A 24,911-nucleotide genomic window follows, 5' to 3' on the forward strand; every position below is an offset into this window, starting at 1 on the left:
AGTAAACCAAACAGAGTCTTCCCAAAAAGGAGTAAAAGTACTGGAAAGAGGAAAAACACAAGACAACTTGCATGTGCATGCAAAAATCAATCATGACCAACCGACCAATCATCCGTCAAATAACGTTTGGCCATAAGATAGGGCCTTTGGCAGGCCAGAAAGAAAGCTTATGTGAGTCCAATTGAAGCGTGTCATGGGAGTGCGACATTGAGCAAGTGTGCTTGTTCAATATATGTGTTCTATACTTACTTTTGAGCAATTTTCTCCTTTATGATTAGGTGCAATGATGATACTACACGCAGCAAAAAGTAAGGCTGATAACTGAGTTCTTCTGTAAAAGTAAATTGGCCCAGCACAATATCTGAGTTCTAAAAAGCTGAAAAAACTATAAAAAGATAAGAACAATCTTAATAACAACAAAGTTGAAAGAGCATGCAACTGGAGAGAATAATCTTTGCTAAGAGCATCAAAATCAATGCCTTGTCATAGATGCTGTAGAAATAGGCACAATAGGATAATAAGAACCCTGGCAAGTTGATTCGACATTGACAATGACTAAACTTAGCGGCGACGCGCAGGTGAATACCTATCGTTATGATGCATAGAATGCAATGCATCTTGAGCATGTCCCCATGCCCTTCGCCTGGAATCCTCCTCCCTATTATCCTGCCTGTGAGGAAGCCTTTGATTTGGAGTTGACGGTGAATGAAAATGTCGTGAATTCTGTGAAGGACTTTGCCTTGAGCTCGAGTAATGACCTAAAGGTGGCAAGGAATGTGGCTCATCATATACAACCTTTGGGCTTCTCCTCCCAGAATCAGACGCAGATCTGCTAAGGTGTGGGCTTCGAGGTAAGGGTGCCAAGGCAGGCTGCCAAGGAGGGGTTTTGTTTAACAATGGACCTTCAAAACCAGGAGACCGCATTTTGGAGTTTCTTACATAGTTATCTCGGCTGCAGCCAGGAGGGCCCTCCAAATCTTCATATGCAGAGCCATCTGAATAGTTGGAGTGAACACTCCTGCCAACTGCTCTGTGAGAGGGACGATCTTGAGTGCTCCTATCTGTGGTTGATCCCCAGACATGTCGATCTGCATCGTCAGGTATAGGTGCATTGACGCCAGGAAAGTGGACTTTCATTTTCTTGGAGGCTGACTTCCACTTCTTTTCCCCCACTATCTCCCCATCCTCCCCAATAAATTTTCCTTCCGCATCCTCATTTGTACCAAATATGGTAATACCAGAATGTTCCTCTTCTTGATCCTCTGCATTTTCAAACAAAACAATGTACATGTCAGAACATGTGCAATCGGCGACTTTTTTTAAACCGTTCATGCTTGCTGCTGTGCCCAAGAAAAGAGTTTTTGGAAACCATAAGGCTTTCTAACCTAAGACCTCTAGGAAAATAAAAAATAAAAAATCAAACCTATCACAGAAGCCACTGTACATCAGCCTGTCCTCACCAACCATCAGGTTTAGCCATGTTCTCAGCTTCCTTAACAACCCCTTTTTTTCTTTCTTTTCTTTTTTGCCAAGGGGAGCATGCCACTATTGGCCCCACCTTGCCATCAGCTCATCTAAGCAGGTTGCCCACAATATTGAAGTGAAAGAAAAGCTCAGCATGCTATTCCTCATCTGGCCAGCTAGGACAAGGTAGGTGAACACAGTTAACGCATGCTCCACCTAGATGTCACTGATACATCTGGAATGTCTCGGCATGTAGCTAGAACAATTTAAACTTGCATGTTGATCATAATGAATTAACAGAGTTTCAGCCAAAACTTCAGTACATAATTCAGCTAAACAAGGCGATGTAAAAATCAGAAAATAATATACTGACCGAGGTAGCCTGGAGGGTATCCTAATTCACGCATACGATTCAGCCATGGGGGAGGATCCCGCTCCTGCAAGTATGCAAATTTTTCATGCAGTGAGAACAACATAGTCAACTTTAAGCGAGAAATCATGATAAATTTTGCATCCTTTTCACAAAATTTTAATGGTACATGTGTGTAGTCCTTGTCATCACATCTTAGTCCTCCCATAATCATGCTTTTACAGGGCAGGATGCCTGCACCTTCGAGCTGCTGCCTGGTGGCACTGGAGCAGGCATCCCCACCCACTCTGTGCATCGAAGTGGAAAGGACATTATCAAAAACTCACCAAGATCATTGAAAAAATGAGGAAACATAGGTGAAGATTACAAGAGGCCCTGGTGAATGCGATTACCAGGGTCCAGTGAGAGCAGACTACAACAAGCAAGAAGTGTGAATATGTCAGTCACAAGAACGGGGAAGCAGCGGTCATCCTGAGAGGTGGAAAAAATTGTTACTTTGAAAGGGGGGGGGAGATGCCCTTTGCCAAGGCAAGGCAAGGCAAGCAAGCATCTTCGTATTTCTTCTTGTCCTCCAGAGTCAGGAGTATCACCCGCTTAGGCAAGTAGAATTCCGCTCCTCTTCCCCTAGAAATGTTATTTGAGGTTTGCATTTTTGTCACGTCTCTACCACAATTACTTTATGTTGCTAAATTGGCTTTAGCTGACGGAAAAATAATTCTAGATGAATTATTGGAATTTGAAGTGAGAGGGCTTTTCTCACTGGAGACATCTGAGTACAGATATTTCTAGTGTGTCATTCAGAGTAATGACAGACGCACTCTGAACGAGAATATCTGTAAGGCCACCAGGAATGAGAACTTCTAATGCGTCACATTGGATTGGTGACAAGGAGAATCGGGAAGAAGTATTCGACCATCCGGGAACGGACATGTCTGATGCATCATATGATGGGTGATATAGAGAATTGCGAAGGAGATTGTACCGTAAATTTGGTAGGAAAGAACTAGGTGATGGGTATTCCTAATGCGTCACGAGGTGGGTGACAGGTGCATCGGAAAGGGAATATCCATAGTCAGGAGAAAATTCCAAACTGTGTTAGAGTTGTGCACAATGGATGAGCAAGCACTTGAATGAAGATGGATTCAGAGGAAACTTTGAGGAAAAACACATTCTTTCTGAGAAGACGGTGCTTTTTGGGAAAGTAGATGCTTTCCCGCAAGAAAGCCTATGTCTGCATTGCATCTGTGCCTGTGGTTGCATCTAGGGACCCTAGGAAGTGTTGTGTAAGCATTGCATTCAACTTATAAGGTTTTATTGAGTTTTTGGGTGCTGCCTTTCTATAGCAGCATACAATCTCTCTCTCTCTCTCCCCCCTTCTGGCTGATGGCGCAAGCGATCCCTCTCTGTCCAACTTTGGCGATCTCATTTTTCTGCAGGTAGCCCAAAGTCAAAACAGGTAGCACAGGAGGTAATACAGAGATGCCCATGTGCTTTTTGGTGATTATGATGGAGGGCAGCAAAAGTTGTCATGTGTCCATTACAGAGGCCTCATGCATGGCAAGAGGACACTCATGCAGGGCAAGAGGACACATAAGACCAGGCAATACCTATATATGTGCAAGAAAAGGCTCATCGGCTGCATCCTAACAAGAGGAAGGCATAACCAGCCAAGTGGCTCAGTTCCATGGGCTACCAACTGCCAAATGGCCCCCTATTTGTCACAAACTGCTGACGTGTCAAGCCCTGAAGAATGGAGCCAACTTGCAGATCCCGGCCAAGGGGCAGAAGACAAGCAATAGTAGAAGAAGAAGTCCTACCAACTTATGGGACCCCGTCCAATGGGGCCCAAGTGACATAAAAGCATTTAGAATAAAGTTGGACCCTCACACACACACACACAACATGGAATTGATGACGTGGCAGTTGTACGGAGGCTCCAGAAATTGCACTGACAATGCTGACGTGGCAGGCTGTATGGATTTCCCTGTTTTGCGTTGACTACTGACGTGGCAATTGTACAAAATTCCGTGATTTACATTGGCAGCTTTTTCGCATTGCTTTTGGACCAGAAGCTTTTGAGTTTGAAGGCTTTTCATGTAAAACTGCTTTTGGGGCCTAGGGCCTTTAAATATGAGGCCATGGGCTCATTCTCTGGCATGCTTCCTGGAGAAGGTGCAGAATCTGCTTCCTGGAGAAGGTGTAGAGTCTGGAGTACCGGCTTGTACTGTGTTGATGCAATATAAAGAAATACCGAAAAGGGTGCCAAGGTTTGGAGTCAATACTCTCTGGAATGGAATTCCGCCGCTTCGTGTCGTGTGTCGTCTCTCTCTCTCTCTCTCTCTCTCTCTCTCTCTCTCTCTCTCTCTCTCTCTCTCTCTCTCTCTCTCTCTCAGTTCAGTTGTTAAAGAGTGCTAAAAGTCTGTTCAGTTTGTTCTTTTCTATTGGCACGTGGTGCCCGTCTTGTGACAGTGTATCAAAGCATCAAGCGTGTGCTTTTCTGAAAGCATACCGGTCCTACAAAAGAGCAGAAAGAGCAAACCAAAGACTACTGGAAATTGTTATTTGAATGTTCAATCTGTTCTTTTCTATTGGCACGTGGTGCTCGTCTTGTCACAGTGGTATCAGAGCATCAGGCGTGTGCTTTTTTGAAAGCATACCGGTCTGGAAATTGTTATTTGAATGTTCAGTCTGTTCTTTTCTATTGGCACGTGGTGCTCGTCTTGTCACAGTGGTATCAGAGCATCAGGCGTGTGCTTTTTTGAAAGCATACCGGTCCTACGTAAGAGTAGAAAGAGCAAACCAAAGACTACTGGAAATTGTTGTTTGAAGTATCTTCGGGCCTCGACCCCGGACTTAATAGGCGCTCCCACCCTTACTTCACGCATCGGGCGCGCTCCCGTCTTCATCGCTCTGTCTTACAAGTCATGAGCCATAAAGAACCCAAGACATGGAATTCATGGATTCAACTAAATATTTGCAATTTCTGCTCAACAAGCTTCACGACATTCTTCCATGGCATCCTCAGCAGAATCTTTCGATGCTGCAAGTTTTCAATAATTTTTGAACTACATGTTACCCCCTTTGATGCCCCAGGTAGTACCTCCTCCTCCGGCATCAGAAAGTACGAGAGCTTCCAACCGGCAACCTTCTCAGCCGTCTGTTCCGATCGGGGGAACCAAAGACGGCTGGAAATTGTTATTCGAATGTTCAGTCTGTTCTTTTTTATTGGCACGTGGTGCTCGTCTTGTGACAGTGGTATCAGAGCATCAGGCGTGTGCTTTTCGGAAAGCATATTGGTCCTACATAAGAGCAGAAAGAGCAAACCAGAGACTACTCGAAATTGTTATTTGAAGTAGCTTCGGGTTCCGACCCCGGACTTAATAGGCGCTCCCACCCTTACTTCATCGCGCATCGGACGCGCTCCCGTCTTCATCGCTCTGTCTTACAAGTCATAAGCCATAAAGAACCCAAGACATGGAATTCATGGATTCAACTAAATATTTGCAATTTCTGCTCAACAAGCTTCACGACATTCTTTCACGGCATCCTCAGCAGAATCTTTCGATGATGCAAAGTTTTCAATAACTTTTGAACTACATGTTACCCACTCTGATGCCCCAGGTGGTACCTGCTCCGGCATCAGAAAGTACGAGAGCTTCCAACCGGCAACCTTCTCAGCCGTCTGTTCCTGGGGGAGTTTTCAGGAATATGGTGCATCCATCTGACCCTGATCCAGTGCAACCGCCTTTGCCCCCATCGCCACCAGGCTACAATGGTTGGAGCCTATATGGATACCCTTATTATCCATACCCGGGATATGCGCCTAACCAACCCAAAGATTTCAAAGATAACGGCATAACAATCAAATTTTTCACTTTTTTGGGGTGAAAGATCGCAAGAAAGCATTGCAGTTCCTACAGCAATTCGACAACATCTATGCTTTAGGGAACTATACAGAAGCTTTCAAGACAGTTTTTGCACGTAGTTACATGCTTCGATGTTTGAAGTCCGGATTTTGGCAGAGTGGGGCAACTTGAAAATACTTGCCACCGAAACCATGGACGACTATAAGCAAAGGTTTCTCGACGTGTACCTTATGGTGTCCTTCTTTAAGTTCATTTCCTTGGAGGACGAGTGCGAGCGCTACACCATTGGAGTACCATCATGCAGGAATACTGTCTCTCCAAGCAAGCCTCTACCATGCAAGAGCTTATGGACCATGCCGCGGTCGGCTACAAGCTCGTGAAGGGAAAGTTGGAGTTTACCACAGAAGAACCTCTGGCCACTAACCAGAACTCCCAGCAACAACGAACAAATTCTCGGAAATCCCGTGAAAACCAACCTCAACAGCCTCGTCTGATACACCGTCAACGAGACGCCTTGTTACAAGAAGGCCGATGCTTCGAATGTTTCCAAACAGGGCATACATTCAATACATGTCCTGAACGAGCCTCGACGTCCTCAGTGCAACCTTCTACTCCCACGTCAGACAGATCCCCGGGGCCACCTCCGGCCAAGAGGGCTAGACCTACTATTGGACTAGTACCCGATATTTATGGTATACACCTCGAGAGTTTTAATGAATTATGCAGAGCTTATGGAAAAGTCAACGGCTTGAAAGCCCTTATTTTCTTTGACCCCGGAGCTATGGAGAACTTCATCCATCCAGCATTCTTGAAGCAAATGCACTTTGATTATGATGCAAAGGGTGGAGAAATGAAGCTGAGCTAGCCACGGAGCAAACTCAGAAAGTGGTATTGCTCATTGGTACACTTCCAGTGACTATACAAGATTATCATGGGAAAGCCGATTTCCACATTATGAAGTTGGACAATTGCGACGTTCTCTTGGGCATGCCCTGGCACGACAAGAATGATGCAACTCTCCAGGTTCGGAACCGAACCATCACCGTAATGCAGAAGGACAAGCCAGTTGTCCTCAAAGTTCGGTTGTCTGAACAAAGCCCTGAATGACCTCTCTAGTTGTTTTCTAGTTAGATACTTTTGAACATTGTTTGAGAAAGTATTGTTTGAAATGAATGCTATTTGTTTTAAACCTGTCTTGGTGCCGATTTGAATTGTTTGACTTTGGTTTTAATACTCGTTTCAATGATTGGTGATTTTACTCCCGGGTGGAGAAGTAGAAATATTATTTTGGTATTGTTTGAACCTCAGAACAACGCAGACCGATGCCTGGGGAGCGTTTCGTTGTATGTTTCAAAACCTCGGAGCGACGCAGGCCGATGTCTAGGGAGCATTCCATTGTATGCTAGAAAACCTTTGAACGACACAAGCCGATGTCTGGGGAGCGTTTGGTTGTATGCTTGAACCTCCAAGGGACGCACACTGCGGTCCGGGGAGCGTTTGGTTGTACACTCCTCTCAGCTCATGGCCCGGACCTTTTTAGGTTATTTGCGGGGGGAGTGACAAGGTAGTCGTTGAGTAGCTTCATACCGCAGACCGTTTGTCTCGGAAGAGTGCTCAGCAACGCTACTTGTTGTGTCTTGTAACATGCATATGTGAGCATTTGTGTTGCATTGTGATGTGCCAACTATTGAATATTTCTAATTGGATGAGATTGCCTGGGTATGTAATTTTAGTGCATCAAGACACCCGTGGAAGATCAGTGCGGTCTAGGTGTGATGGCTAATTTTACTACGCCGGAATATCAAGAGTTCCGATTTGGACGAAAGGAGAAGCTAACTCCTTAACAAAAGAGCTGAAAGGAGAAGCCAACTCCTTGATCAAAAGAGCCGAAGAAAAAGAGCCAACTGATTGTCCCTCGGATTGTCCCTCGGAAATTTTTGAGTTAACTTGAGTTGTTTTGCAGATATGCTGTAATCGGGGACGATTACTTTCTTTCAAGAAGAGGGGATGTCACAAACTGCTGACGTGTCAAGCTCTGGAACCCGCGCAGTAAAAGGGTGTCTAGGCTCAGTTCAAAGTCATTTAGGCCCCTCGCTACACTTTATAAGTCAGTGGGTACTAGGAATTAGCTCAAAAAGAGGCATAAGGGACACATTGCGGCTCCACGTAGAATTGCAGTCCAGAAGGAAGAGAGGGCGCCCAATTTAAGAGTAGGGGCTGATTTTTTCTCTACGAGTGAACACAAGTGTGTGTGAGTAGTGGATGCAGGTGATCACAGCTTTAATGGAAAGCTTGCCTTCTCCCTTGTCTTATGTAGCACGATGATTCCGCTCTCGTGCATCTCTCTCCCGCTTTAAATACAGAATCGTAATGCCCAGCTCAAGGGCTTTGCATCTGTATGTACAGTTGTGTGGGTTCATGCACGTATGCGGAGGCAGGAGCCTCTTGTCGAGGTACTGGATTAGCTAATTACTAACCCCCCGTAGGTACAGGTGAATTCGGAGAGATTTCACATGAGAAATCTCGTCCAATTCAAAGGGCAAGAAATCTCGTCCGATTCAAAGGGCAACCAGCCCTACAAGTGCGGGAGTACGAAGGCTTGCTACGAATGCGACCGGCACGCAAAACGGAACCTGAAACAGTAAAATACAGCCTGCTGTGTATTTTTGCAATTTTAGGGCTTTGCAATGGGATCATTGTACAAGTGATCGGGTGCATTTTGGGGGCAGAAAACATAGAATTCAGCATGCTGCAGATTCTCGCCAGGTTTGGGAAAGTGTCTGTATGCACCAGGGAAGTCACCTTTTGCATGGGAATCTTATCTGTGAAGCCTCCTATTGCGGTTATGCTGCCGAAATCGGGGTAGAGTAAACCAATTTCAACCCGGTAAAAGCGGGACAGATCGTAGGAACTTGCAGGTTTTCTCTGAAGTTTAATAAGCATAAAAAATTACCAAAAGGGGCGCCAGTCTTTGGGGCCTATAGGGTGTCACTCTTTGCTTGGTAGCACTCTAGCTGCCAAGCTGTGGTTTGTTTGAAGTGTTAATTCCAATTACAGGTTTATTTGCGAAGTTTCTCTGTCTCGTAAAGTTTTCAAGTGAAGAATTGGGTGAAAGCTAAAGTCTACCGCCCTACGGGCCGGTTTCACAGGGTCAAATGGTTGCACCATAATCCTGAAGACTCCCCCAATCGGAACAGACGGCTGGGAAGGTTGCCGCTTGGAAGCTCTCGAACTTTCTGGTGCCGAAGGAGGAGGTACCACCCGGGGCATCAGAGGGGGTAACATGTAATTCAAAAAATGTTGAGAACTTTGCAGCATCGAGAGATTCTACTAAGGATGCCGCGAAAGAATGTCACAAGCTCGTCGAGGAGAAACTGCAAGTATTTTGCCGAATCCATGAATTCCATGTATTAGGTTCCTTATGGCTTATGCCCAGTAAGACAGAGCGATGAAGACAAGAGCGCTCCCAATGTTGAAGTAAGGGTGGGAGTAGCTACTAAGTCCGGGGTTGGGACACGAAGATTCTTTAACAAAATTTCGTGTAAACTTTGGAGGCACCAACTTGCTTTGTCTGCTCTTTGGTGGAACCGGTATGCTTTCAAAAAAGCACACCCTTGAAGCTCTGATACCACTGTCACGGGACGGGCACCACGTGCCAATAAAAAAGAACAGACTGAACAACTTTAAGCACTTCAAATAACACTGAACTGAAAGAGATGCATCACACACGAGACGCAGAGTGGCGGAATTCCACCCCAAGAGAGCACTGACCCCAAACGTTGGCGCCCCTTTCGTATTCCTTTATATTGCTTCAACTCTATACAAGTTCGTACTCCATGCTCTGCACCTTCACCCACAAGCGTGCCAGAGAATGAGCCCATGGCACAAAACCAAAGCAGCAAACACTTGAACTTGAAAGAGAGAACTTCACCATGTAGATAAGAGACTCGAAGTGGTGGACTTCCACTCCCAAAAGCTCTGGCCCCAAAGTCAAGCGCCCCTTTCAGTACTTATTTCTATATTCGTCATCTACAAGTACAATTGTCGGGGGCTATCCACAATCATGCCACCATGCACTAGTCTGCCAGAGCACACCTCCAAGGCTCATATAAAAAGGCACTAGGGCCCATGCAATTATTACAAAACCTCTCGCTAAAAACAGATGCTGCAAAAGCAAATATGGTGCCCAAAAAGCTTATTAAGTAAATATACCTAGATAAGCCCAGATTCACCCTTAAAGGAAAGTGCAAGGTATAGACCCATGGTAGTCACCCACAAGACAATATAACCATCAGATCCATCATGGCATCCCCACTAATGTCGTCAGTGCCCAATAGTGGGTGTAGAACTAGGTACTAACATATGCTCCCCAACACAACACACACCACACGCACACACATGAGCATACATCAACACAAAGTTCAGCGTACTGAATTTCTGTCAAGACTCCGGAGATCAAGGGCAGACTCAGCCATGATGAAGCCTAGCACTAAAAGAAGCATGAAATCGAAAAAAGTAGCACAAAAATGAGGTAGTTGATAGGGCATATGCACCACAAGAGATAGAAAGAATTAGCACAATATCAATTGGTCGTAACTCCAGCTTACTAAGTAAATGCTTTCAAAAAGCAACTCCCGCCAAAAATAAGATACGGCTTCCACATCACCAACCATGCAAATTGTGGCACGTTTTGCAGCGCCAAATCAGGTTTGCTGCGTCACCATTCGTATGGCCGTCTCTCTCTCTCTCTCTCTCTCTCTCTCTCTCTCTCTCTCTCTCTCTCTCTCTCTCTCTCTCTCTCGTCACTCAAGCAGAGTCGGCCGCCTTTGCCGAGGTACAGACCTGCATAGCAACGGAGTTCCGTGACCAAAGACTTCAAGAAGAAAACACCCTCAAGGTTCGCATTGGTGGGCTTCCCTCGCCATGATGCACCACTGAGGATACTCTCGAAGAAGCGTCACAAAGCTCGACGACGTTCCTCAACCAAATAACATCAAACCGGAAACGTTTTCTTGGATCAACGACACACATGGGCAAGTGCCGCCCAAGCACTGTCTTTTCACTTTCAAGGACAAAGAGGATAAGATGCAGCTGCTACAACAATCTCGACTCCTCAAAGGGACAAAAATTTGGGTTAGCAAGGAGCTGACAACAAGTCAACTAAAGATAAAAAAGAATGAGCTCAAGAAGATGCAAGAAGCCCGCAAGCAAGGTAAATGGGCAGTATCGGGGTGGTAAAGCCATCATCCAAGAGTTCCGAGCCTCTAAAAAGGCCCTACCCAACCCTTCTTAGATTTTGTTTCTTTCTTCCTTCTTTTTACCCTGACGATTGGACCCTCAATCCTTCATTGATATGTATCCGATGGCTTCACTTAGAAGCAATGAGCCAATGTAATCCTTTTGTGATGGTCCCATAGGTCATATCTGACCTCTGTGGACAATAAATCTCTCTCTCTCTCTCTCTCTCTCTCTCTCTCTCTCTCTCTCTCTCTCTCTCGCCCACCAGCCTGCTGCTGATTTAGGGTTTCGCTGCTGCAGATTAGGGTTTCTCTGATTTAGGGTTTCGCTGCTGCAGATTAGGGTTTCGCTGCTGCAGATTAGGGTTTCGCTGATCTGCCGCAGATTAGGGTTTTGCCTGGTTTTTTAGGGTTTCGCTGCTGCAGTAGTTCAGGGTTTTGCTGCTCCTGCTCTCTCTCTCTCTCAGTGCACCCACCAGCCTGCTGCCGCGAGCTCCCTCTCAGCCCCCGCCACAACTCTGCCCATCGCCATCTACAGCCCATGGCCCAGCGCTGCTATACCTCCATTCAGCTCCTGCATTACACATGGCTGCAAATCGCTGAATAGTGGTAAAACAGCCCACTGTGTAGCAAACCAGCCAGCCCCCCGCCACTGTATGGCCACATAGCTCTCTCTCTTTCTCCCCCATCGACCATGGCGACCCCCCCTCCATCCGCAACAAAAGTTGGCAGGGGGCTCATGACGACCCCCCTTGCCCGGTACCGCCGCCGTAACAAAGTCTCAGAGGAGCTACTTGCCTCAATCCGCCGGGAAATGGAAGGGATGCTCCAAGCGGAGATCCTGCAGGCCACCGGAGTGATGCACCAATAGATCACCGATTTGCGAAAGGAGAATGAAGCTCTTAGGATTGAGCTTGGGGAGACCAAGAAGGAGATAGAGCTTCTACGGGCCTCGATCATTGTGGCCCGGGAAGATGGAGAGATCTCACACGTGGAGACTATTAAAGAAGACTTGAAGGAGCTGCACACCGAGATGGAGGCTACCCAAGGGAAATGGGTGGAGGTGGTCCGCAAGACCATCAAGCAGGAGGTCAAGGAGGATGCCGTACGTGAGGAGCGCGTCAGAGTCCAAGACACCCTGGACGAGGAGAGGTTGAGGCAGGCTTGACGCCTCAACATCCGTGTGACCGGCCTGGCACAGGGACCTTCACCAGAGAGAGATGCCGAGGAGCTGTGCAAACGGCTCAGCTTTGGAGAGACCATGCCCTTCACCCGTGCATGGAGAGCAAGACGGGACTCCTCGAGAGCACGGGCTTTGGTGCTGCAGATGCGGTCCCCGCAGGAGAGAGTCGCTTTCTTTCGAAAGCGAGTCCGAAAGAAAGCGAGTCCTGATCCGCACGCTTCCAGGCAGCCCCATCTGCATCGACGAGGATCTGCGACGACGCAAGTCGAGCACCGCCGTACCTGCATGCCTCAAATATTACAGGCGAGGAGAGAGGGCCGAAAGGCCTTCTACAGAGATGGTCGTATTTTTGTGGATGGGCGCGCCATGAAATAGGGGCACGCGGCCTATGGGACACCGTTGCGACCGGAGATACTTCTCAGAGGAGCAGTGTGGAACTGCAATGGGTCATTGTGGACTCACCCCGACAGACTGGAGGAGCTTATAGAGGACCGACTTCATTTGCATCACTGAGACCCATGAGAGCCCTGAAAGGGGGCTACCAGCCATTGCAAGCTTCAGATGGGAGTCAGTCTTTCGAGCTACCACTCGCCGCGGCACTTCACGAGGATCCGGTGGGGTGGCCTTATTATTTCGCCGTTCCATCAGCAGTCATATACAGATTGTGAGCCGAGATGAGGAGGCATGTTTTCTATGGGTACGCCTGGAGATAGACCACGAGCATTGGGTCTATATCGTCATTTGCTACTTTCCACCACGAGGCTCCTCATATGCGAGCATTGATGGGCATGCACGGGAGGGGGATTCCCCTTATACACCACTCTCAGATAACATACTCCGCTACTCAACACTCGAAGAGGTCTTCCTTATGGGAGACTTCAACAGGCGCACCCAGACTAGGCAGTGCGAGCTCTATGATATGGACCACCCAAAGATTATGAGCAGTTTAGACCCAGAGGAGATGGGGATTAGCAGACTGTCAGCAGACTCAGGGCAGGATACCACTGGGTACGGCAGTCACCTATTGGAGCTTGGTAGCCGACATCATCTCGTTATTTATAACAGGATGCAGAGGTGGCCAGATTCGAGCGGGCTCACTTGCTTCCCTCACGGGGGGGGGAGAGAGTACTGTCGACTACATTCTTGGGAGTCTTATGGGGGGCAAGCTTCTCCGATCTTTCAGTGTCGAGAGACGTCCTATCGGCGCAGACCACACTTTCCTCACTTTCACACTCACCTCCCATTCGTCACACACCCCCACCCCACTCACACAGCCACATACCACTATTCATTTTACACACGAGCTCTCTCATGTCTATGCACACCATCTCCGCACACATCTCCTATCTCTCGACCCACATGCCCCCCTAGAATCACTCACATCAGATCTTACCTCCATGATTCACACATCTCCCATTCAGAGCTTCCCTCACCACACACGCACACATGCACCCCGCACAGGTTCCATGCCACGGAATAGCTGGTATGACGATGATTGCATAGCATTACGACGTCAGCTCAGAGAGGATGAGGTCCGCGGGGTACTCACACACCGCCAGGCTCAGCGCCAGATGCAGTCTCTCACCCGCCGTAAAAAGCGGGAATGGGAGGAGCAGCAGTATTGGCACTTATATCACTTGCTCATGAGCCAAGATAGTGCAGAGGCATGGCGCCCCATCCGCGAGCGCAGGCCACCGACATCGATCGAGGACTCAGACACATGGTACCGCTATGCAGAGGACCTTTACTAGATACCAGGACAGCCACCGATACCCTTGCCACAGGGACCACGCCCCACCACTTCGTCCTTCTTCACATCAGAGATGGTAGCTCGAGCTCGAGACCAGACCGAGCTCCACGCCGAGCATCTTATTTATAAGAGAGAGACCTTGGCACCTTTCATAGCTCATCTTTTTAACCGCGCACTTGTGGAGGGATTTCCAGACTCGTGGACACAGCACATCATTGTACCTATACACAAGTCTGGAGACACCATGGATCCCAACACATACAGGACTATTATGATTGGCCACATGTTGGCCAAGCTCTATGGCGCTGTTTTAGAGGAGGAGCTTAGCACCAGAGCAGAGGCGGCAAGCATCCGAGCTGCAAGACAGGCTAGGTTCCGCCGCACATACTCTACCATCGATCATATCTTCACGCTACGCTGCTTGATCGACAAGGCACGAGTGAGGAAGAGGAGGCTTTACTGTTGCTTTGTGGACTTTCGCAAAGCATTTGATACGGTGCCACGTGAGCGACTCTTTAGGCGACTACTCTCACTTGGGCTTGAGGAGGACATGATACGGGGTATATACACACTTTATGAGCAGGTATGTGGGCGAGTACGATGTCTAGGAGGCACTACAAAGACCTTGTTTAGCACCATTGGTGTGAAACAAGGATGTCCACTCTCCCCTACACTCTTTGGGCTCTACATCGATGAGATAGTGGATTTTATTCAGCATAGAGGAGGTGATGGGGTGGAGATGGGTGGCACCACAGTCCATATACTATTATATGCAGATGATATTGTACTCATATCAGAGTCAGCAGAGGGGCTGCGTCAGCATCTACTTGGGCTTGATGACTTTTGTGCGCAGCGAGGGCTCTCAGTGAACCTTGGGAAAACCAAGGTTCTCATCTTTCATACATCAGCACGGATCAAACGAGAGAGCTCTTTCACAGCAGCAGGGGGCAGTATCGAGGTTGTAGGCTCATATGTCTACTTGGGGGTGACTTTTACCGCGGCATCAGGGGCCTTTTCCATGACACAGGCAGCCAGAGACAGACTGACTAGGGGGTACTCCGCACTCGCACAGATGGAGAGACAGTGCCACCAGGCACACTTTCAGGAGCCCCGTACGAAGGGGTGGTTTTTTGACACTTTGGTTACACCGGCTCTTATGTATGGGGCAGCCATATGGGGACCTGGCTTGGCAGACTCGATCTGGCCTTTGATAGGGCGCCCACAGGTACTGATGATCTCGAGGATGATCCGCAGCAAGCCGTCCGTTCCACATGATATAGTCAGAGCAGAGCTAGCAGTCCCACTATGCTAGTAGAGGCATTGTTTCAGACGGTTTGCTTGTTACATAGATTACAGAGTATGGATAGGGACCGCATTGCCTATCGAGCACTACAGGCATCACAGTCTATGGCACTGGCGGGAGCAAGGTTGTAAGGTACGTAGTATTCAATACGTGTTCGGTATGTACTGTACGTTGTACCGTATGGATTAGGCCATAAGGTACGTAAAATTCGTGGTATATTTTTTAAAAGCTAAAAATACAGAGAATTTCAAATTTATATACAACCTATCTAGTTTAAAAACACTGCACAATACTTAAACATAGCCACAACTTTCAAAAAACACTTAAAATCACCCCACAAGTTAAGTAACCGCTAGAATCGAGTCCAGACCACATGGCATAGTGTAAGTCAAAAGTACATAACGGAATGTTGAATCCTGATACAAAAATAACATAGTCACTCAATAAAGAGTGTGGGTGGCTCAAGCAACAAAATAAAAAGCATAAATGAGTCATGACAAATGTCCAAGTCCCAAGACCCAAAGCACTGGGCAATCACTACTACTCAAAATCATCATCAGAGGCTGATGAAGACTCAGAGAGCATGTCTCCATCTGTCAAGACATTGCCCTCATCATCATAATCGGGCTCTCTCTCCTCTGGCACAGATGCTAGGGGTGCATCACGCTCATCTGGATCATCAGCCTCTGAACTCTAGGTGTGGATGAGTCGAACAGCCTCATTGGCTCGTTTACGAGCAGGCCGAATGGGTAACTTTCCTCTGCGAATGCTCTCTCTGTGTGCAACCTCTGGATCTACAACAGCAATGCGAAGAGGAATATTGTAAGCTCGAGAGCGAGATCTAGTGATCCGGCGATCCACGCTCTCTAGCTCCCTGTGCAACTCTCGAAGGATCTCCTCCTGCTCATCTCTAATCCGTGCATCGACCTCCTCCGCAGTAGGATCTGCCACCATCTTCAAATCTGTGGGATCCACCTACAATGACAAGACAAAACATAGTCCATGATTCAACAGTCTTTTGATCATTGACTTGTTTTCATAAATGTGCATGTAAATCTCACCTGCTTGGGTGTCCCCAAGGCATGAAAGCTGCGCACAAGCCGCATGTTAGCACAGCAATAAACCAATCTCTCTAACTGCTTGGTGCTAAGACAATTGCGGATCTTCGTGTGAATAAGAGAGTATGCACTCCAGTTGCGCTCGCATGCCCCAGCTGAGCAATCCTACATCAATTCAAATAGCGAACACTCATGGGTCACAAGTGTCACGTGTGACAATATAGATTCATGATGCCATAATTATAAATTATAATTTAGACTTCAGTATTCACCTAAGAAAGGATGCGCAATGCAAGGTGGCACAACTTGGGAAGGCCCTGGCGTCCATAGTTCTGCCACCGTGTTAAAGGAAGCTTGGTAGCTTCCTTTCTCAATGCTACGGACCGCACAAAGGTGGGTCCTAAACTGTTCATGTAGCTACTCATCTCTGAATCCAGAATCAATTGCTCATCCTCATCGTATATAATGTTCAGATATTCAGAGCGTAGTGTGAGCAATGAAGCCTCCTCAAACAATTCTTGGCTCTTGTAGAGAGGATGGAGAACTGCAGCCATCCCATGGATGGGACGACGCATGAACTGCCATCGAGTCTCTACAATAGCCAAAATATCATCACGACTGCAAACAAAATAGTCACAGTAAGTATGTGTTTTGAAAAATTATAAATAGACATGTCACATGAGGACATTAGAGCACTTTGTAGTTTGTACTTACCGATCCTGTGTCAATGAGGTACATCCAAAAATGTGTGTCTTCATCTGCATAAACAGATGATACACCAACCCAAGTGTAGAGCCCTCCATGTCTGTGACCCGTAGTAGTACATACAATGGCTGTAGAGCCACTGCCAAGGACTGCACCTGTGTCCAGAAGGTCTCATCAAGAACCTTTCTTTGAATGTACTTGGTCGCCTTTGACTGAGCGTGGTGCATCAATCTCCACTTTGGATCCACAACTGTCTGCAACAGTGGATCTCTCAATCTGAACAGCCTCTGAAGCACCAGATACATGTATGCAAATTTGGTCTTCGAGGGACACACCATGTCTACTATGCTATGGCTCTTGAAGATTGCCAAGGCCTGGTGTTTTTTGCGGAAAAAAGTGGTAAGCTTAGACGCATCAGACACTGTAGACTGCACCCAGGGAAGTTTGCCTATGTCCTCCATGAGAAGGTCTAGGCAATGTGCAGCGCATGGTGTCCACACAATGTGCTTGAACTCAGCCTCCACCATATCCCCCATGGCCTTGCAATTGGAGGCATTATCAGTGACCACATACAATGAGTCATGACAAGATATTAAATGAAGTGTCGACATTATTACGTTGGACAATGTATGCAAAATTCAAATGTGCATGCCACATGGTCAGGAATCAGTATCTACCTGCACGACGTTCTTCTCCCCAACCTCCTTGATTGCCTGGCGAATATGTTTGAAGATGAACTCCGCAGAAATGCGTTCTCCAGCTTTCCCTGTATCCACGGCTCGTAAGAAGTATGTGCCCAAGCAGGAGGAAACAAGGATATTGATAATGTGGCGCCTCCGCATGTCACTCCACCCATCAAAAAGAATAGTGCATCCAAATTGTTGCCACCCAACCTTCACTGGAGTCAATGCTCGGTCTATGATCTCTTTTTGGTCGTCAAGCATGGTAGTGCGCATCTTTTGGTAGTCAAGACCATTCCACGAATCTGTAGCACCAACCTGTGAAATAGCTCTCACCATCCTCTTCCATTGATCAGTCTTCAACACATTGAATGCAATGTTGCACTCTATGAGGGTCCGCGCAATCTCCATCTTTGCAACTTTCTGTCGCTCTTTTACCCATGAATCACTGTGTACACATGATGGCAATGTGGTTTGCCTTGGTCCACGTACACCCTCAACCCCACCTGCACTTGCTGCTGAAGCACTAGCACCCTCATCCTCAGCCTGTGAAACACGAGCTCTCTTTCTACTAGTGCCTGCAAATGATGGCGCTGCAGACGCAGAGCCGCCAATATCTCCAAGTAATGCATCCTGCAAGGCATCCTCTGCTGCTGTTGCTGTTGCACGTGCTCCCCCTGACTGTGACGATGCAGTAGATCCTGGAGGAAAATGCTCCAAAATCAAGGTATCCCTCAATGCTTGCGGGATAGTCTCGCAACCCCCACAATGTCCAGTGGTGCCAATACCAGTGAGGTGCTTCAAAACCCTAGTAATTGTACTGGTCATCTGCTCTCCGCAGTACTTGCACACCCAAGTACGAGTCCCTGAACCTGCTTGGCCTCCTGTGTTGACAACTCTCAAGACATTGGTGTGCTCGGCCCAAAGAGGATTAGGTCGACGAGGCATGATAACTCTGCAACACAATTAACGCAAACTTCAAAGTTGAATACAAAACTTACAATCTTTCGCGAGGTCACGACTCTAGAGTGCCTCCTTCAGGCTTGCAGACTCCAAACACAAAGGGAGGGAGGGAGGGAGGGAGAACCTTATCGGCGGCGTTCCACACTTCCTTTGTCACTGTGCAGACACTGTGCAGACTCCTGAGACTGAGTTCTAACTTCTGATACTTTGTAATGTGGTAATAAGATAGGTTGGCTTATAAAAAGGCTCGCCCAAAGAGTCCTACCAGGCGGATAAGCAACCGACGGCCGAATTTTTTTTTGTTAAGCCATGCACGTACGGAATCGTACGGATTCCGTACGGATTCCGTACGGAAGTACCGTACGGTACGGAAGGCAGCCGGCCGTACGTACGGAAACAACTATGGGCGGGAGATGCCTCTTCTTGGTATGCACAGACCAACGAGTGGTTCACTAGACATGGGCTTGATATAGATTGACTACCACCCCTCCAGTATGACATCCATGCACCTACTTATACTCTCACTCATCAGGAGAGGAATAGGATCATCAGGCAGGAGATTTCGCATATTTAAATTGAGAGGACATGGATCAGCCCCAAGCAGCCACTACCGACGAAAATGCTCCACTACCATGGGCATTTTCTCCAGATATCAGATCAGGGCTTCATAGACACCCCTCAGTATATGCAGCAGTACATGCCACATCACCTACGGGTAGCCATCGGCCAGCTCCGAGTCTCATCACACCAGCTTGAGATTGAGCGGGGCAGAGCCAGAGGCATACCACGAGAGAACCGGACTTTCCCAGTGTGTCAAACAGAGGTGGAGACGAAGGAGCACTTCATGCTACGATGCCCAGCTTACTCAGAGCTTAGACAGAGATTTGGGATTGAGGGCACTCTCCAGACATGCATGAGGAGGAGAGACCAGACTCATGTGGGCCATTTCATCACAAGAGCACTCCACATACGTGAGGAGTCTACATGACCACGACCACATGACACCGGAGGTGTTCAGCAGACGATCACTCAGTTTTTCCAGAGAATGACTTCAGGGGATCCCACATCGCTGACGACGACTGGGCTGACACTCGAGCAGGCAGAGGCACAGCGAGCACGACGCCGACCCCGGGAATCAGGATACCGACGGCCCCGTCTATACCAACAGGATATACTGAGGATCCGTACACTTCATGAGCAGCAGCTGGAGAGGGCCCGCTCCACCATACATTGGAGCACCCACTTACATCGGGTTTTTCAGCCCCTTCCCCCCATGTACCACTTTTTATACCCATCACCCATTACACACTACTAGCCAGCTCTGATACGGGTATGCCCTCACACTTTTACTTTCACTCAGCACGAGGTAGTCATTTTCTGCTGTGACAGAGCTACATCCACAGCCATATATTCATATGGTCAGTATCTGCGGTGCCAGAGCCATATATACCCATACCACCACACATTACCATCATACCCCCACTCTGCACATCCCGGTTCTAGATTAGCTTTCATTTCAGCATTTTATTTTCAGTATTTTCTTTTCCGGACACCCGGACTACCACTAGATGTACATTGATTTGTCTCATAGGCCGACTTCGGCCTTTAGAAGACGTAAATAAATCTCTCTCTCTCTCTCTCTCTCTCTCTCTCTCTCTCTCTCTCTCTCTCTCTCTCTCTCTCTCTCTCTCTCTCTCTCTCTCTCTCTCTCTCTCTCTCTCTCTCTCTCTCTCTCTCTCTCTCTCTCTCTCCTTTTTATCCGATTGGCAGCCAAGTCATCACTTTGTGATAGTCCCTAATTTTGTAGAAGCATCAAATCAAACATCCAATCACACCTCGCTCATAACCCGGTCCCCTATCTACTACTTGAGATTCTCATAAATACTAAAAGATGGTCCATTGGACAGGAGGAAGCTTCTAGACAAACTTTGCCATACTCCAACTGAAGCTTATACCCTCAAAGCTTTCCCAATGAGCTGCAAGGACTTCTCTTTAGATTTTAACTGCAAAGCCCTATGAACCCATCCCTCCCCAAAGTCTCTTTAGATATGCCTTCAATTTGCAGTCCTATGAGCCCCAATCCCTCCCCTCACCAACTCAACCTCATCAACCAAGCTTTGCCCGAGTGTGTTGGTGCGTAGCTATGGACAACGAACTACAAGCAAAACTTTGATAAGTTGTTAATGAATATGAATAGAGTACAGAGCCCTTGGTTGAGCAATTGAAAATCAAGTTTCAGCTATGTTAAGAGGGAGATTTTTGAGATGTTTTTCTTGAAAAGAAGTGTTCCTTTGCTCTTTGCAAGTTGCAAATGCTATGCAACCTTGCTTGGATGAACCACACACCCTACAAAGAAGTGTTCCTTTGGTCTTTGCAAGTTGCAAATGCTATGCAATTGCTTGGATCAATCATACACCCTACAACTCCCCCTCACATGAATAGTTCATAGTGGCTCTTACTTTAGCTTAGCTAGTTCTAAAAATCCTTAGGTCAGTGGTTCGAGTCCACTCCTAAGCAGCTATGAATATTAAGGAGAACATAACAATCAAGACATTTTTTTAAACGCAGCTTGTTAACATTTGCATGCCCGCTTTGTGTTGCTATGCAGTCATATGAATGGGCCAATTTTCAAATGCCCATCCTAGTTCTTTGGTTCTTCTCATCAAATTCCCATGGATCTCTCCCCTATTCTCACATTTGTGATATGTATATCTACTCTAGACCTGGCCAAGTTGACCTTGGTCCATCTGCTACAAATGTGCTGATACACACAAAACGAGCTTAGCACATCAACGATTTCACATAACAGTTACAGTTTCAGAAATCCAAGAAACACGTAAGTAGGACAAGCACTCCAAAATTATGAAAAATGTCCTGTTGAAGTACAAAGAGAGCTTCAAACAAATATTTCATTGTAACACTTACCCCAATACCAAGTAACTGTCTAGTCTCACTCCCCAGAACACCTGGCTTCAAGTCATCAAATTTGCCACCAGGCGAGGTCTGATAGTATCTGGATGCAGACCTAGATCCGTTAGCTGAACCACGTTTCTCCGCTAGCAGTTTTCGGGCATTGCTGATTGCAGCGGCATCTCGTGGCCTCGGACACTCTTTCAGAGAATGACTGTATGACCCACAGTTGAAGCACCTTGAACCTTGCTCCATAGGTTCTAGGTTTCTGGGCAGCAAATTATAGCTAAGTACATGACTATCTTTGGACCATATATAGCAGTCAAATAAAGATTCATCACTTAAACAATTCAACAATGCAGCAAACAATAAAACAGTTTAAACCCATATTTACCTACCCTTCTAAAGACATCTCTGTTTCTTGTGATATCAAAGCTCCAGTTCCAGCTCGATCATACAATGGAACCTCCATTTCTCTCCCTTGGCTTGCAGGTGTTGTGTCACCATTTGTCTTTTCTGTCCGAGCTTGCTTCGAAGGTTTGTCCATCCAGAATGACTGCAAAATGCAAGCTCAATTAGAAGACAGCCACCATTGGCGGTAGAAGCCTCGCACCTAACCAATTAAAAAAGTTGACCTTACCACAGTTGAGTGGCTTACGCCCCCAACTTGCAAAGGTGGAAAATAGGTTTCATCTCCACTTTCCAAAGGTCCTCTCTCAGCTTCCTGAGAAAAATAAAGTGCAAGAATATAAATAAATTAGACCTCTTCTAAAACACTGTGTATCACTGCTTCTTTTGCCATCCACAAAGTCAAGATGTGAAATAGCTAGAGATTCGTGTAGAGAGGTTTGAGACCTGAGTATGAATAATTGTGTTGCTTACATCTTTATTCAGAATGCTACGGATCCAAAAGGCATAAAAACTATTTACACTGAGGAACCAAGTTCATAAACCTAGGTCCAGCAGATTAAGCTGGGAAAAATCTTTAGAGAAATTAAACATGGGCTGAGTGCACAATGTCAAGATACTCTACGCAGATGTAGGAGCAAACATGTTGAGCACAATTTCTTGAAATAGACCTTACCTTTTCACTAGCAAACTCATGAATGTATAAGTCTCTTAAAAACTATGCTTTACCCACCACAGATGTGATCCATGAATGGTGAAACATAAATTTCTCTATATCAGACACATTCTGAAGCACAATCATGGCGTTTACTCCATAAATGAGAGCTGAGTTTGACAGTTGGGAACTTAAATATGATATATACACAAAGGCAAAAATTTAGAAAGTTAATACATAAGAACACTCTGGAAACTTAAAACCTTATAGTCCACAGCTGGCCCAAGTTTGCAACATGCAGGCAAACTCCAAGTTTGCAACATGCAGGCAAACCCCAAGTTTGCATAAACATTTGCAAATGCCTACAAAGGCTTGCAAATACGTTTGCAAGTGACTAGGCATGCGGTAAGGAACTGCAACTAGTTGTATATGTCAAGTCAGCAGTAAATAACTTCAACAATACTGAACTTGAACGGAAAACAGAAAACTGGAACTTGAAACAAATTGTAGGCAAGCCACAGATTGGCCAAGTTCCACTCTCAGAAGCATAGTTGATTCCATTCATGTACCTGACCCCTTATTTCCATACCATGCATATGCTACATACCGTACGTATTCTACCGATCGGTTTATCCCTCGTGACGATTGTACTTCACTTATTGACAAGTGAGACATTCAGAACAGTACTTCTCTGCATCTATGCAGAGAGTAGGCCAATAGAAGAAAATGTTGATGGCAACAGTTATATGGGTGAACACCACGATGCCCTACCTATGGGAGAGCATGAAGCTCCAGTAAAATTTTGGGTTGAAGAGCATGTACCATCTTCCAAAAGCGTAGAAGAGAAGAGAGAATCTAGACATAAGTTGCTCAAAAACATTTGTAGAAAGAGGGTCCGTAGGATATAAATCCTTCAAAGCATCAAGCTTGGGGTGAGTAGTTGTAACGTGAGGGCACCACGTGCCAACCAAAAAGAATAGATTGAACAAACTTTAGACGCTTCAAAACAACTAAACTGAGAGAGAGAGAGAGAGAGAGAGAGAGAGAGAGAGAGAGAGAGAGGCTGTGTTCCACCCCAAGAGAGCATTGGCCCCAAACCCTAGCCCCCCTTTCGGTATTTCTTTATATTGCTTCAACACGCTAAGATTGTTGAGCTTCGGCTCCTGCGAGAGTGCCAAAGAAGAGACCCCCATATTGCATTTAGAGGCCCCTAGCCACACAAAAGCAGTACATGAAAAGCATTAAACCCAAAAGTATCTGGTCCAAAAGTTGGCACTAAAACAGACATCGCAGAAAACGGAAATCCGTACACCTGCCACGTCGGTACCATAAAAAGCGGGCGTCCGTACAGCCTGTAGCTTCAGTGTAAATCATGGAAATCCATATTGCAGGCCACCTCAGCATGTCAATGCACAATCGCACTGCCAACAAAAAAGAATAGATTGAACAACTTTAAGCACTTCAAATAACACTAACCTCAGAGACTCAATACAAGCAAGTACTCCATCCTCTGCACTCCCACGCAGAGACGTGCCAGAGACTAAGCCTGTAACAAACTTGGACACTCCCAGTCAAGATTCTACCGCGACACAGTAGAGATTCACTTCAAAACAGTTCACAATTCACGAATGATTCGACACAGCCCGGCGGACTTCCGTGCCTAGAGATATTGGTCCCAGAGACTGGCGCCCCTTTCGGTATTTCTTTTTGTATTAATTTGTGTTCAAAGTACAAGAGAGTGGAAGGGTTCTCACTCTCAGACTCTGCGTCCACATGCTTTGAGACGGTGAGTGTGTCCGGGTCTGCTGCCCCACTTGTCCAAGGCCATGCCACGTCACCAATTTGTGACATACCCCCTCTTGAAAGCATTGTAATTGCCCTCGATTACGCCTACAAAACAGATAGAGGCCATAAACTGTCTTAGCAGACATTGACTCTTAGTGCCGACGCACTAGGAACAACACATCTAGCACATGTACCAATCAACAGTCACATCACATGACAAATCACATTCAAAAATCATTCCCATCTCATACAAAAGATAGAAAGAATTAGCACAATATCAACTGGTCGTAACTCAGACGAAAACTTCACAATGTGAAGTCTGCATGTCCGCTATACGATTAAAAAATATACCTAGATGAATCCAGGATAAGCCCATATTCACCCTTAAAGGAAAGTGCAAGGTATAGATGTAACAAACTTGGACACTCCAAGTCAAGAATCAACCGCGACAGCACCAAATAACCACTTCAAAACAATTCACAGATCACAATAGATTTGCACTGGCCCGACGGAGTTCCGTGCCTAGAGATATTGGCCCCAAAGACTGGCGCCCCTTTCGGTATTTCTTTTTGTA

The 24,911-nt window shown here is 46.6% G+C and overlaps 1 protein-coding gene and 1 pseudogene across 1 annotated transcript in view; one reads left to right on the forward strand and one right to left on the reverse strand.

Moving 5' to 3' along the window:
* Positions 1-390: 390 nt before the first annotated feature.
* LOC147454887 (uncharacterized) overlaps positions 391-24,911 on the reverse strand; it is a 108,647-nt gene continuing 84,126 nt past the window's right edge. Inside the window, exons 4-8 of the mRNA XM_086516704.1 lie at positions 22,130-22,213; positions 21,888-22,045; positions 21,505-21,757; positions 1,838-1,901; positions 391-1,262 (exon numbers count right to left, since the gene is read on the reverse strand). Coding sequence (XP_086372830.1) covers positions 562-1,262; positions 1,838-1,901; positions 21,505-21,757; positions 21,888-22,045; positions 22,130-22,213 — 1,260 coding nt within the window. The 3' untranslated portion in view covers positions 391-561. The remainder of the gene's footprint in view (positions 1,263-1,837; positions 1,902-21,504; positions 21,758-21,887; positions 22,046-22,129; positions 22,214-24,911) is intronic.
* LOC147454888 (uncharacterized) lies at positions 11,971-13,871 on the forward strand (annotated as a pseudogene).

This window comes from Adiantum capillus-veneris, chromosome 7, assembly GCF_014529385.1.
Source record: "Adiantum capillus-veneris isolate H3 chromosome 7, ASM1452938v2, whole genome shotgun sequence".
Lineage (NCBI taxonomy): Eukaryota > Viridiplantae > Streptophyta > Polypodiopsida > Polypodiales > Pteridaceae > Adiantum > Adiantum capillus-veneris.